Below are 14491 nucleotides of genomic sequence, written 5' to 3'. Positions count from 1 at the left end.
TCACCCCCAACTTTCACTTCGCGTCTGGATCCTGGCTTGGTCCTAACCCCCGTTCCCTAATATCGACTTCTAGTACTAAGCATCTGCATTCTTTCGAAGAAGAATCTCTCTCTTTCCCTGCGATGTATCATCGAAATATCCATCTCACCTCTGGACCATTATATCCACACTTTTGATTTGTTGCTTTTTTTCCATCTGGCGTTTTAGCGGTTGGGAGAAAGTATCCTATACCCCGGAGTTTCACACGTGTTTTTGGCTTTCTTTGAAGAAGCATTTTCTGTTTCACACATGGCTGAGCGAGCGAGCGTGTCTGGCGAATGGAGTGCGTGTGAGCGTTGGCATATTCCTGTGTGCTGGGCGCTTGCAGCATGGTGGAGGGATCTTGAGAGCGTGCGCGGAAGTATGCTTTTGTAGATAGGAGCTTTATTGGTATTCATGGGTGGGCTGGGGGTGGATGGTGGAGGTCGGGGGTTGCAGACTAATTCTATGTACGAGCGAGTGTATGTTAGATAGTTGAGCGAGATATAGAATGATACCATAGTAAACTGACCTCACTTTCCACATTGAATGCCATCGCTATGTCTCACCGGTCGAGGAGAAACCTTGGATGTCAATATCATTGTCTCTCCAAGCTTCAAGACACATGGATGTGAATGGATAGCATCAGTGGATATCCAGCTAAAGACTTCACACCTGACCTATAACAAATACCAAGACAGCAACTCTGGAGTGTCTTACTGGCCTTCTAACATAGAGACATGGCTGGTCTTACAGACATTGTACTCACTCAGCTCGTATAAATTCCTACAAAGGACCAACTCTGTTATCGCATAACCACCTACATCAATCCACACTCCCTCCCACACAAAACCCAACACCTTCACACCCACTCACATCCACTCCGATGACGCCCACGCACGAAGAGAAGTATTTCCAACACAAGAACATGCAGAGTTGTCTAGCAGAAAACTGTCGGTTCTGCAAGTACGAACGCGAACTCGATGGTGTGCCAGTAGAAGAAGTAATCCCACCCACATCGACGATCGAGAAGATACGTTCGGATATGAGGGTGAGGGCAGCCGCGAGGAGAGCCAATGGAACAGAGCAAGAGCGGAACGGTACTGCATCTACGTCCTGGGATCCGGACGATGCACGTTGGGATATGAATCCACTGGCGTCACCGCCGTTGGTAAGGAGTAGAAGGGATAGTATACTTTCTTGTGAGGAGGAGGAGGGTATAAAGGAGCCAGGCGATTACTTTATCGAGCTGCCTGGAACAAAGGATGTTGGAACGAATGGTGACGAGGATTCTGGGGATGGAGAGATGGGAGAGGGAGAGGAAGACGACGGCATCGAGCCACCAAGTCCCACTTCAAGCTCAGTCTACAGTAACGATTACCCCCTCGTGCCACTCCACAGCCCTTTTTACACACAAAGCGAGAGCGGTATACTTGACACCAACAACAACATCTCCTTCGATTTTTTGGACAATGTCTTACTTGATCTAGACGCTTGGCTTGATGCTGGGGGTCTTGATGCGGGTGGTTCGCACGATGGTATGAAGGAAGAGAAATATGCGGAGTATGTGGCGTGGTATAAGGCTGTTGTTGAGGGCGTTGCGAGGGGGATGTTGGAGAGGGGGGAGGGTATGAGGAGGAGGAGTGTGTAGTCTGAGATGAATGTTGAGAGGGGGATGAGCGATGGGGATGGATTTGGAGATAGAGATCGATATTTGAGCTGGTTTTGGCATTGTTCCGTGTCGCATGAGTATCGTGAGATGTTGTCGATGTCGCAAAGTGTAACGCTGATCTGTAGCCCGAATCTACCACGCCCTTTACCCAAGAATCAGATCGACAAGCTCTTTCTCTCTTTCTCGTTCCCAAATTTCAGCAATCACTACCCCGCAAGCCCTCCGGTATGCAACGCCATCTTCCCACTCAATCCATAGCACAAATATGCAGTCGACAACCTTCCGTTCTTCTCTCTCTTTACCCATACGAAACGCCTCGGAACTCCGTTCGAGCTCGAGTTTCCAGTCTAGCTCTGGAGGGAATAGGGATCTGATCGTTCCTTTGCTTGTTGCCACAAGCTCTAGTGGGTTAGGGGATGAGGAATCGTTGCCTGTCTGTTTGAAGAGAGATTCTTGTTCTGGATTGTTGAGGTAAAGAAAGCCAGCATATTGATCTTGTGACGATTTCAACCACACGTGGTTTTCACGCATTAATGCGTTGTTGCGTGCGGCTTTACCACATAGGAACGCTCGGCTTGTTTGGGCGCTGAGATATGCGGTTTGTGGAACGGGGGTGCTTATAATTTTAGAGGAAGGCTCCGGTACGGGGAATGGATATGAGTATTTCCGATGTGAACGATAATGGCTAAACGTGACTCCTCGTTTTTCGTCGGCGTGTTGTTTCCATCCTTGAGGTAGAGTGACGAAGCGGCCTTCTATTGCCTTTGAGCGGTACTCATGCCATGCTGAAGTGATTGGTCTTCGGTCAAGAGAGGCAGGATGGGAAAGAGCATACCACTTAGTGACAGGTTCTGTGAAGCGGCCAAACAATGGGCCATCGTAATCGTCGTCGTCTTTAGGAAATTGTATATCGCCAATCGTGCCGGGCCTGTCTCTCCTACCGGTCCAGCCGATCCAAGACCAACTCGGCAGTTTGTAGGACGTTTTAGGAGAACACCCTGAGCTCGAAGCTACGCGCCATCCTATACTGCCATTGTAAGGCCTCCAATGCAAAGCAAGCTCGAACCAAAATTCCGGAAGTCCGCATAGAAAGCCAGGCTGAAAAAATTGTTCGAGCAGACTTTGAGTGCCAGCAAATGCAGACAATGCGTCTTCTGGAAAGCTTAGTATACGATTACTGTACGCACTAACTAGATCGTTCAGCGAGTGGGGTGTTGGCATTTTATCTGTAAGCAGTCGATGAACCGTGGGACGTTGTCGTGCATCAAAGTATTGGCCATTGCTTGGTTCGGGTAGTTCTCTGATCATGTCTTCGCGCGTCAGACCCCATTCACAATGCCACTCGACGGCATCATTTGCGAAGACTAGTCTCCGAAGTGAGAAGCCAAACTCTTGGAACGTCCACGCTCTGGTGTGATAGGTGTTTCGGCCGTGAGAGCCTGGGTATTTTTTCGCAGGATGGCGTACTACGACCTGCTCCGACCCGGACAGCTGTATAGGCATTTGAGAATGATTTCGCGCCGTGGTCAGGCCTTTGAGTCCCCGTAGTCCATGGTTCGCATCAACTCCGTCTGCAGCAACGATGGTGAAATCGGCAGAGTGATAAATGCGGTGCATTCGTGACAATTCATGAGCAAGATGGACATGATCATCTTGTATCTAATTCTATGTCAACTACGGTTCGCTTGGAACAAAGCGGCATGCATGTACTCACAACACATAGGGCGTCCACCCAGAGATATCTATAGCTTAGCGCCTTGACAACGACGAAAGCATCGCTGATTGTTCTTGGTATGTTTCCAGCAAGCTTCCCATCTGAAAGCGCGTTCGGCTTGAGAAGTCTTTCGCGCAGCTCAGTTGTGTTTCGAACCGTGTTGGTCTGGCCCCATTGGTAACTCAGTGCGATATATCCTACTTCAACCCGGTCACCTTCAACGATGCACATCTCCATGGTATCAATGAGGTATTTGGGCCGCACAACCTCTCTACGCTGGAGCCAAGGTATTTGCTTGCATAGAAGTCCGTGAGTTGTATTGCATGTTGTTATCCACTGCTTCAACATGTCCATATCGATCCACCGAACATCTATAGCTCGCATTACTCCAGGATGATCGGGTACTGTGGGCTTGTGAAGTAACCCGAAAGAATCCGAGTAGTAGCATCTCCCATCGACTCCGGGTGAAGGCTGCAACCAAAAACATATGAAATCGGGCTCTTCTGCGTTTCGCACAACTGTTAGGTGGTATTTTGCACAGTCCGGATGATCTGCCAAGACATCTTGCAAGAAATCCTTGAACAATTCCATATGAGAACATTGGCATCTCAGGAGATCTTCGGCTATACCCAAGGTAAGCTCCTTGCCGCGGTTTCCGAGATGGTTGATGCATATAAGAATCTTGCTGCAGATCTCGCAGTCTGGCTGTCCGTCGGATGATTGGTGCGCTTCACGCTCAGTCTCGATTCCTTGAGTTTCCGTAACGGGGGCCTTGCTGTTTCCGAGGAGCTCAGCTGATGCAAAACGCTCGACCCTATGATATCGCATAGTTCAAGGCCGGACTGTGAGGACGTAGATGAGTGTGTGAATCTCAAGGCTAAGAGGCACAGCAGTGATTGTGGCGTGAGGCAGACTCAAGGTGGGGTACTGCATGCGGGCTTGCGCACGTGCACACAAGGTGTCTTTCATACTTGCTATCATGTATAACGAACTTGATTCGCTCAAAGCAGTAGGGATGACGAAACACGAAATTCTACAACGAAAAGTTGGTCATTCCAGACGGCGTATCCCACAGCGCATCCCATGAGAAGTCGAATGCGTTTGGATCCAATATGTCCGACAACAAGAACGTCGTATCATCAAAATTAGGCATCACCGGTACGTCAATGCCATTACCATTAGGTGCAACGCTGGTGAGCTCAGTCTCCGATGGCTGCGGCGCTTCACGTGCGTTCAGCGATGCGATCTTTGACACAGGATCAGCGCAACGCTCAAGACAATAGTTTGCGAGATCCCAATCGTAATTATCTCGCGCATGCTGAATATGCGCGATAACGCGTTCCAGGCGTGCGACGCATGTGTTCCGTATTTCAGGATCTTGGGTCTCGACAGTGCAGCGAAGCGACACGGTGATAGCATGCACCAAGAGGTGAGTCGCATAGGGCAGCCAAAAGTCCAAGAACTGGGTTTCGCCCATAGTCAATATGAAATCGAGGACTGCCGATGATGCGATGCGCAACTGATCCATCCGACTTCGCCCTATACTGCCATCTCCATCAAGGACAGCTGCGCGGAAGATGAGACGGGCGAGCACAAGCCTTATCGAGAGAAAAGAGAGCCATAGCATAGGTGTGCCCGGACGATTTGGGAGAGGGAGCCATTCCGGAAGCTGTGATTCCAGGTCGTCTAGCTCGTGCTTGAAGCGATCGATCTCCCGGGCGAGTTGTATTCGATCTGGACTGATCTGGTAAACGAAGGGTAAGATTTCGGCCAGCAGCTCCGTCAGGGAACATAGATGTATAAAGCAGGTGGTAGTCTGCTTCTGCTGCGAGGTTGCCTTGGTGCCAATGAGCGAGCTCACAGTCGGTCGCGGGACGTCGTAGTAGCCTTTCGATACATAGGGTGGTGCGCCATATGCAACACTAGACCACTGGTCGGTGATGAGGACACACCACCAGAGTCGCATTCGCACCGACTTCTCATTCTCTGTGATGTTCCACTTTGATGGGTCTCTGTGCAGTCCAAATGTCTGAGCTAGAGATACTGTTCGACCGCATAAAGTGATATTGCCGATAATAGAGACCGAAGGACGTCCAACCTGATCCAGCACTGCAGCTTGGATAGTAGACATTCCAGGGCTGAGAAAGTCCTCGAGAGTCGCTGAGATAGCCTTGTTCCAAACGTAGTATGAGTTTGGTTTGGGGTGCATTTTCAGGGTATCTGACTTGGCCCAGTGCGGCGATGCAAGTGCGAAGATGACACACATCAAATTGTTTGGTACTCTGCCGTATTGCCCTGTCCGCAGCATCTCACACATCTCCTCATCCAGGATGGGGAAATGGTAGTGGATGTGGTTGAAATACAGCTCGACCACTTCTCGTTTGAAAGGTCCCATTATCTGCTCAACAATCTCCAGCTGTTCTCTACCGCAGCCGCTGTTGGGTGGTAATCCAGTCCGAAACCTTGGGACTGTGAGGTACACCACTGGATCTTTCGCATCATGGAGTAGCGTCTGATAGTTGGAAGACTCCACCTCACCCTCTGCTTTTCGGTGCTGCGAGATATGTCGGTTGAAGATATCAATGTCTTCCGCGAAGTGCGGCGCAAGCATGATGGATGCGGAAGGATTGTTGTTGGTTTTATGCAAGATGGGTGCTGAGCGAGGCCGAGAAGGACCTTCCTCAGGCTCGCTATGCCGTCGCCGCTTAGAGGGTCGTCGATCTGGACCCTCTTCTGTAGGAGAGCTGGTGTTTGAACTCTCGACATACTGGCACTTGAGGCGTCTTTCTCGGCATGACAAACATGGCTCTCCGGGAATGTCGATGTGACATCGGATTTTGCGCGAACGACATCGCGTACAGGCCGGTACTTTGTGTGAGCGGTATGGCCTGTTCTGAATGGGAGCAGCGCTGGCCATCAAAACAAGATTTGATCGACCAAATGTGCTCGGACCCTGAGTGAAAGCTTGAGTAGCAGTTCGAGGAAGGCGCGGTGCAGCAGGTTTTGGGTCCACGACAACACAAGCCGAAGTCGCGATTGCGATGGAGGTTCTTCAATGGTCCCGAAATGGCGTTATCGACGTCGATTGCATGATGCGGGATTCTGAAAAGACAGAATACGAAGAAGCTATGGAATCGGTGACTGCACGCCGATAGCGCATCGTTTAGCGCGCCCCACTTATCTGCGCCCAAGCTCCGGTTCTCTGGAGGCTCTGTCCCCACCAGCTGCAGGCTTCACATGCCAAACGCCTCACCAGAACGTCTGTATGGTTTCGCACCATCTACTCCAGTCAAACTGATGTGTATTCCGTGTTTCGCAAATCACTCTCCACCACCGTGGTATTCCTCTGGGGCTACTTCGGCAGCCGTCGCGCTAGTTCGACCGCCGCATCGAAACCCCGTATCCACGAGCCCACCTATGTGGAGAACACGACTAATTACTCCAACAATTGCACTCTCCTACTTTACATCACATCGACCTGTCGTCCCGAACGTTCTTCATGACTACATATCTAGCATTTCTGTCTTAGTCATCATCAATCAACACCAACACCCGCCTGCTTAGCTCAGTGGTAGAGCGCGTCACTAGTAATGACGAGGTCGCCAGTAAGTACACCCATTCGAGTCGCACCGAGGACAGGGCGCTGACGTGCCGTGAAGGTTCAATTCTGGTAGCAGGCACATCTCTCACCGGCGTCGTCGACGCGGTGGCATCCTTTTTGCTCGCGTCGATGTGGTTGTGAAAGTAACTTGAACTTTTGGGCCAAATCCTGCAAAACTTCAATGCTGGTAGTAACATTGCTTTTCGTTAACGAGGTGCTCACAGTGCGCCAAAGACGTTGATGCAGTTCATGCTCGCAGCAGAGCTTTTATTTTTTTATTTTGTCTTTCCAGGGGTAACATCGGGTACCATCCCCGTCGCATATGCTTTTTGGGGGCCACCACTGAAGGGCTGCTTCTCATTGCCTCGACTGTGGAAAAGAGACGGAGACTTTGGCCCGATCATTATAGTACAACACCCTTTGGCAACGGTGCACAGAAATCGCTCCGCTTGAAAGCGGCAATTCAATGGATTATTTTGCACGATCATACAATGCGTCCAGCTCGAAACCACGGCTAAACGATGCGCGAGGAAACATATATACAAAACACATCTGACGATAACCGTGGATTCCACGATTAACACAAAGATGGACATGCCGTGCCCTCAACAGCCGACATTGCACCACCGGTCTTTCATTGTTGTTAATGCCACACCTGACAATTTCCACTGCGAATTACTTTTGCCACTGTACTCCTTCGCCCTGAGATTCCAAAGACGCTTCGACACGATGCGAAGGGCACGCGACCTGAGATAATCGTCGCAAACATACAACCGCCTAGCGCAGGCATGCTGTCATCGACCGGGCTCTGCCGTGTTGTTATGCAGCTTTGATGAGCAGCGAAATTGCGACTCGACGGGTACCGGCCGAGGAAAGCAACCTCCATGCACGAGGCACCCAGGCTTGCATCTGCCATCTGCAGGTAATTACCGGATGTGCAGGATATTCCTTGGGTCGCTATATCGCTGCTCTTTCGATCTGCTTACGCTGACTGGGCGCGTCGATGAGCTATATTGGATGGAGCGGTCGTACGCCGCGAGAGCACATGCGAACAATGCGCATCGGCCACCACACAATAACTATGATGACATCTAGCTCCCCAAGCCCATGTCGCCATATCAAACGCGCCGATAGTCACCCTCGATAAGGGGGAGTGCACCGCCATCTGCGAACCAACGCGAGGCTGAGGCAGAAAATAGCTCGAGCGCCTAACGCCCCCAGGAAATTAGATGGGAGGCCCAATCACCATTCACGGGTACCTGGACCTAACCTCAGGCTAACGCGCATCACGGCAAGATGTACGGCTGCACGGATCAGCTCTCACGGTTCGGCCTTGCCAGGCACGCGGGCGTTTCGAGCTTGGTTGGCGCTCTGCCGTTTGTTTCCTGGTCTCTGCCGCGTCCTGCGCCGACGCTCCTTCACCTCCACGCCGCCTCTCTAATTCCTCTCACGACATCACGTACTCCTGCGGCCAGGTTGTCGTCTTGTCCTTCTTTCACCAAGCGCTACCTGTCGCATTTCACTCTTTACCACATAACCATAGTTACACTCTTTTCTGTCTAGTGCCTAGTTCACCCAATACACGACATCCACCCCCGTGCGCCCCCCGAGCACCACATTCCTTACAACGAGCCGACTTCGATCGAGAAACCCTAGACTGCGCGTAATACCTAACCACGCACTATACGGAACCTCGAACGCACGAGCTGGTTACTGTAAAGTTGACGGCGGAGTTCTACCGAGAGCCATAAACACCATAAACATAATCTACCAATCCCCGAATCGACCTTTTGATACGCCACAATGCATGCCATGGCGCACCAACACGCCGGATCGCATCTTGTGCGACGGCAACGCGACGACGGCCCCGTCGAAATTGTCACGGCGGTCGTCGCCGTGACTGTAGGAGAGGATGGACGACCAGAGCCGACTAAGAATCCAGGAATCGCTCTGCCCGCGCCTGCTACACGCGCTCGCGAGACGACTACTGAGGAAGAGGACGAGCCGGAGGAGACTGCCAAGCCCGAAAAGCCAACCACAACCGCCAGGAAGCCGTCATCTACCCAGGACGACGATGATCTAATCGTGGAGGAGACCTCCACTGCGAAGAGCCCGCTCAAGCCTGCCTCCACCCTAATGGTAGCGACCAAGTCCCCAACGCCCAGCCCCGCCTCGTCCATCGCAGGTCTCGCATCTGCCACAGCCGCGACCATTTCGGCTACCGCATCCTCTTCTTCAGCCGCCGCAGCAGACTCCGAGGAAGGCATGTCCACCGGTGCAAAGGCAGGTCTTGCCCTGGGTATACTCCTGGTCTTGTGTGCCATTCTCACTGGTATCTTGCTCTTGTACCGTCGCAAGAAGAAGCAAATGGCCGCCGCTGCTGCTCAGAACGAGAAGACTGAGATGTACAACGCACCCGCACCACCGCCTCCTCAAATCATCGCTGGAGCTGCTCCGGCAGGCAGCATCCGTTCTGCCCATACTGCATCAACTGCCCCCCGCCTCAGCCTGCGCCCAGTCACCCAGTTCGACCCAGCATTCAACGAGCAGCGAAAGAGTGGAGGAAACTTGCTCAACGTCGCTGCTGCCGCCGGTGGTGCTGCTGCTCAATCCCAGAACCGTAACCTCTCGCCTTCAGCATCCGCTGACCGTCCTACCAGCGCCTGGGAGCGACGCGGTGCCGCCAACGCTCCCGCTGCCGACCCATTCAAGGATCCTGAGGCGCAATCTGGTCCTCCCTCAGCGAACCCCTTCGGCAACAACGCTGCGGTCGATACTCAGCAAGCTTCCATCCCCGACTCGCCTCCCAATGCTTCTCCAATGGCCTCCGCTATGCACTCTTCAAAGCCCAGTTCTGACTTTGCCAACCCAGCTCCGGCTATCGCCACTGCTGATTCTAATGCTGCTGCCATGTCTACGATCCCTCCTCCTACTTCTGAGCTTCCTCTGCCGCCAACTGTCGCCGCCAACAACGGAAGTGTTCCCCCGAGCCCGGCATGGACTGAAGACATCCCTGCGTCCCCTGGCCCAGCTCCTGCTGGTCCTCTTCCTGTTGCTGGCGCTATGGCTGGTGGTCGTCCCCAGAGCCCTGCCATGGGTCCCGGTCCTAACAACGTTCACCGTGTTCAACTTGACTTCAAGCCTTCCATGCAAGATGAACTCGATCTCCACGCTGGTCAGCTGGTTCGCATGCTCCACGAGTACGACGATGGATGGGTAAGTTCGATTGTTTTCTCTAACTTGGCAACATGACTAATTTGTTTAGGCTCTCTGCATTCGTATGGACCGATCGCAACAAGGTGTCGTCCCCCGCACATGTCTCTCCAAGCACCCTGTCAAGCCCCGTAACGGCCCTCCTCGCAACGGTCCTCCACCACCAGGTAACATGCGCGGCCCACCCATCCGCCCAGCCATGGGTCCGGGCGGTCCTCAGCAGCGTCCTCAATCGCCCGGCATGAACTCACCCAACATGCCCCAAGGCAGCCCCGGTCCCCGTCAAATGTCCCCTCGCCAGATGTCGCCCCAGCAGATGCCCTCCCCGCAGATGCAACAAAGCCCACGCATGCGATCCAACAGCAACGCTCCCCAACAAGGACCTCCCCGCGGCCGCTCCAACAGCAACGCGCCCTACGCCGGCCCACCCCGCTCCATGTCCCCCGGTCCCTACGGCGGCGGACCCCAGATGGCACCCCCACCCCAAATGGGCGGGCGTCCACGATCCAACTCCGCGAGCCAGGCCGGCAACCCACGACGAGGTCCAGCACCCGGTCCCAGTCCCATGAACCCCAATGCCATTACCCCCAACGGACCTGTTCCTATCCCCGCCCGGAAGCCGGTCCCTGGTATGGCTATGTAAACAAGAATGTTTGATTCTAGACTGGTGCTTTTATGAGGAACGTTTGAGCGGTTTCTTGATCTTTTGAGATTTTTTTCGCTATTTCCTTTTGTGAAATCTTTCCAACTAGCGGTACGCGGTTCCTTGTGAATTCGTTGTTTACCCTGTTCCCTTCGCTTGGCTTCGATTCTTTGTAGTGGCTCCTTCCACTGCAGATATGCAGTGGAAAGGCCAGTCACTACTAGACCTCTTTGCTTTTCGATGCTTATACCCCCTGTAGCCTCGCATCAACCGTACCCAGCCACACATACCGAGGCTGGTCACCGGAGCAGGCGAGGCGAGATACTTTAGTCGATAATGTCTTGAGGATATTTTTATATATATGGAAGTTGAATGTTACCTGTCCGCTGGGAAGGTTTCGGATGGGCTGGTCAGGGCCATGGTATATACCTTTCCATTTGCCTCTTGAGCGCCTGGTGCAATATGAGTTTACTCTACTGCTGCAAGTGCCGGGTCGCTGAGGGTAGGGGAGAGGTATGGGATTCCTTGAGAATGAATATTTGGATAGGGAATGAAATGAGTATACAAAATGCTGCTTGCTATGTTTGAGGCTGAGTTCCTGTGTGGCTTCTCGTCACGTGAGTAATCGTATTCAGCCTCACGTTATTGCGAGCCTTATCTAAATAGCCCTTTTAGTCTCTCGGTCACCATTTCTGCCTTCACTCAAGCGTACCAGATAGAACATTGTTAACAGTCAAAAGATAGCTTTGAGTAACTGTCTTCTCCTAGTATGGATGACAGCAATTCTCCAAGCATGGAAGTGTTCATGATCTCCGTGATACTCGTTGGCTATATAGAGTTATCTTGAAACGCTTTCTAGAACCCAATCCTCGTGTCGACTCTACCTGGCTTGTTTACACAGATCTTCATCTGTACCGCCTAAAACAACCGTTGGCGAGGCTGAAAGGCTTCAGTAACACGGCTCGCGCAACATGTGGCAGGCCCAGCTGTGGCGTGAAACAGCCGGGGCAGAGCGAGCATGCTGCGATCTTCAAGTTCGATCCGCCATCTGGCCTGGTTCGTGATACGCAATGCTGTCAGACTCGAGGCCGGTCTTGAATAATTTCGACGCTACTACGATGTGATCGTCATTATCTTTACGGTACTATATTGATGGAATATCTTATTTTATTCTTATTAATTATGGAGAAAGAAGCTCTTTAGAAAGCGAAGGGGTTCAACATATCATTGTCTCTTGTAATCCTGAAGTGGTGGTCTACCTCAAGACAACTAGCGTGGTGGTGGTGGAGGGTGCCCAATATGTAAGAACCACTAACCTGAAATGGTAAGTCTGCTAGTAGCGTAAGTGCGCAGGATGATAGCTCATGCAGGATGCGCATGAGCCGAAGTTTAGACCAATCGTTGAGTCTAGGTTGGGTTTGTATTGGTTACCACAGCCTCCCGCTCGGTGGAATGAGCTTTCACCTGTCCTTACCGTTTGTTCCAACCCACTTTAAACTTTGACTTTAGCCACTGCTCAAATGTCTGTCTCACTTTCCGCCGTTCAGTATTTCGACAACACCAACTCATCCTTTTGTTCGCAAGCACTACTATACTTCATCGTTAAAGTAAGTGTCGTAACGAATCTTACATTCATCTAAAGTTAATATCTACTAGTTATCGACAGTCCCCTTCTGTTTCGTGCTCTCGGTTTCATGCTCTGTGTTTCGTGCCTGGAACACTCGGTCTGTACCATCTCGCTCCTCAACAGCTGCGATTTGTACCCTCCACTCAGCCCAAAGCTATGTTTACGAATAGTACGTACCGTTGCAGCATCTCCTTAAATTTAATATTCGTTGCGAGGAAGCTGTGGTATCTCCCTTGGAGGGACTGGGGTAGGTCATCTCTGTAGGATATGCTAACCTCGTACAGTGACACATCCTACCATCTATTCGAATGTCGAAACGGATCATGCATGGTCCAAAGAAGCCATTGTAGCCGTAGTCACCTTGCTCGTTATGGTGATACTGTCTGGTCTCGGTATACTTTTCAAGAACCGCTTGAGGACTTCAGATGTGTAGATGCGGCACAGATCGCAAAGAATAGACGTGGATGGTATGCATCAGGCCACCATCTGGCATGTTCAGTAAAACTAATACTGTGTAGAGGAAGAACTTGCAACGCTCCGCGCTAGGTCGATGGCTTCCGGTTGGGTTGGCATCGAGGCCGTTCGGCGGTATCAGCAGGATACTTATACTTCAATGCTCCAGACGAGGCGCGGACCACGGTCATTGCGAGCGTCGAGCCGAGTAAATGACAGGGGTGTGTGATGATGCAGAACATCTGAGCTGGAGCAGGCCAGACGGTCGGATGTGGCAGACTGTACGACCTAATTGGCTCCAGCTTATGCAACGGGTCGCTTTGAGTTGGAGCGGAAGGAGGCGCGAGGCCATGCCGGTCGGGTCACACAAGGCGTCAGCGGTGGCGTCACTGCAGCTCTCTTATGCCACCAAAGCTAGAAAAAGTCTTGCACCGCCTCACCCAAGTTCCTTTCTGTTTTCACCATATTCGAGCCACGCTTGCGATGCATGATGGCCATGTTCTTTTCTTTTTAGACATTTCTAAACGTTAACTGTGAACCTTGGAAGTGCGTGGTTTACAAACAAGCATAACGTTGGGTATCGTACGTCCTATCTGTTCATATGTAAGACCACGATGGAATTAGTTTTGCGGGTACTTAGGTAACGTCGGGCTTTGCCGTTGTGGCGCGTCATGTCACGTGTTTCTGTCTGAGGCCTTGTAGTTTGACCGAATTCCAGAGAGACGACCTCTCGAAAGTCTTGTGAAGCCATCAATGAGGGCTGGAGGCTATTTAGTTCGAGTCTCGTGCTGACGGAATGCTGTTAAGTGCAGATGTGTGAACGCATCACCATCTGCACTGCCTCAACGAAGTCAGCCGTTCGCAAGGCTTCGGCAGCGTTGCATCGGGCACTCGAGGAGAGCGACGCATGATACTGCTAGGGGTGGGTGTAGAGTAGATACGAAGAAGCAGAAAGGCGAGCTGGGGTGGGAGAGATGTGGCAGCTCGCGAGAGGACTGCAGCGTCCACACGGCTAGGACGGGGCGTCAAGGAAAATGACTTAAACGGCCGCAGGCATTCTTACCTGAGCTCACTAGTGGGTGCGTTTCGGCTACCAGGCCTGGCCCGTAAGATTTGCGGGGTCCTATTGGACGCATGAAAAAAGCTCCTGAGTATCGACGAGTTACTCACAGTCCGGTCAAGAAATGCTTCATCACCTCTTTGATACACTCGAGCGTGTTCACAGAGCGAATTGTGGATTGTGACTATCCCATCGGAGCAAAGGGATATGTCGAAGTCCAGCAGGTCCTTGCATTCGTTATCCACTTGTGTTCCTGTCAGAATAGCCGCGGCTGCAGGAAGCCTACATACATGCCCAGGTGGTCAGCTTCAACAGTTAGCACACTTCGGAGCGTGCAACGAACACATCTTGTGGAACTAGTCACATATTTACACATTACTCAATGGTTAGATACAGATAATTTTGTCTCTACTCCTGTACATCACTGTCGGGGGGGGGGGGGGGGGGGGGGGGGGGGGGGGGGGGGGGGGGGGGGGGGGGGGGGGGGGGG

At 52.0% G+C, this 14491-nt stretch overlaps 2 protein-coding genes and 1 non-coding gene across 3 annotated transcripts; 2 read left to right on the top strand and 1 right to left on the bottom strand.

Annotated features, from left to right (window-relative positions):
* Nucleotides 1–4437: 4437 nt before the first annotated feature.
* J4E90_004580 (uncharacterized protein) lies at nucleotides 4438–6015 on the bottom strand (the record flags this gene model as incomplete). Its single annotated transcript, XM_051434144.1, has 1 exon — nucleotides 4438–6015. One exon carries the CDS (start codon nucleotides 6013–6015, stop codon nucleotides 4438–4440), a length of 1578 nt encoding a protein of 525 aa, XP_051291400.1.
* A 943-nt stretch (nucleotides 6016–6958) lies between these two features.
* On the top strand, nucleotides 6959–7042 carry J4E90_004579. Its single transcript has one exon. It is a non-coding gene; the product is annotated as a tRNA-Thr (tRNA).
* Nucleotides 7043–8808: 1766 nt separating this feature from the next.
* J4E90_004578 (uncharacterized protein) lies at nucleotides 8809–10861 on the top strand (the record flags this gene model as incomplete). Its single annotated transcript, XM_051434143.1, has 2 exons — nucleotides 8809–10221; nucleotides 10271–10861. The coding sequence occupies 2 exons, from the start codon at nucleotides 8809–8811 to the stop codon at nucleotides 10859–10861; spliced, it is 2004 nt and encodes a 667-aa protein (XP_051291399.1).
* Nucleotides 10862–14491: the final 3630 nt, after the last annotated feature.

Source organism: Alternaria incomplexa, assembly GCF_024043165.1.
Source record: "Alternaria incomplexa strain BMP 0042 chromosome Unknown scaffold_6, whole genome shotgun sequence".
Classification (NCBI taxonomy): domain Eukaryota; kingdom Fungi; phylum Ascomycota; class Dothideomycetes; order Pleosporales; family Pleosporaceae; genus Alternaria; species Alternaria incomplexa.
Note: the sequence above shows the minus strand (reverse complement) of the source record. Positions and strands in the feature narration are given on the sequence as shown.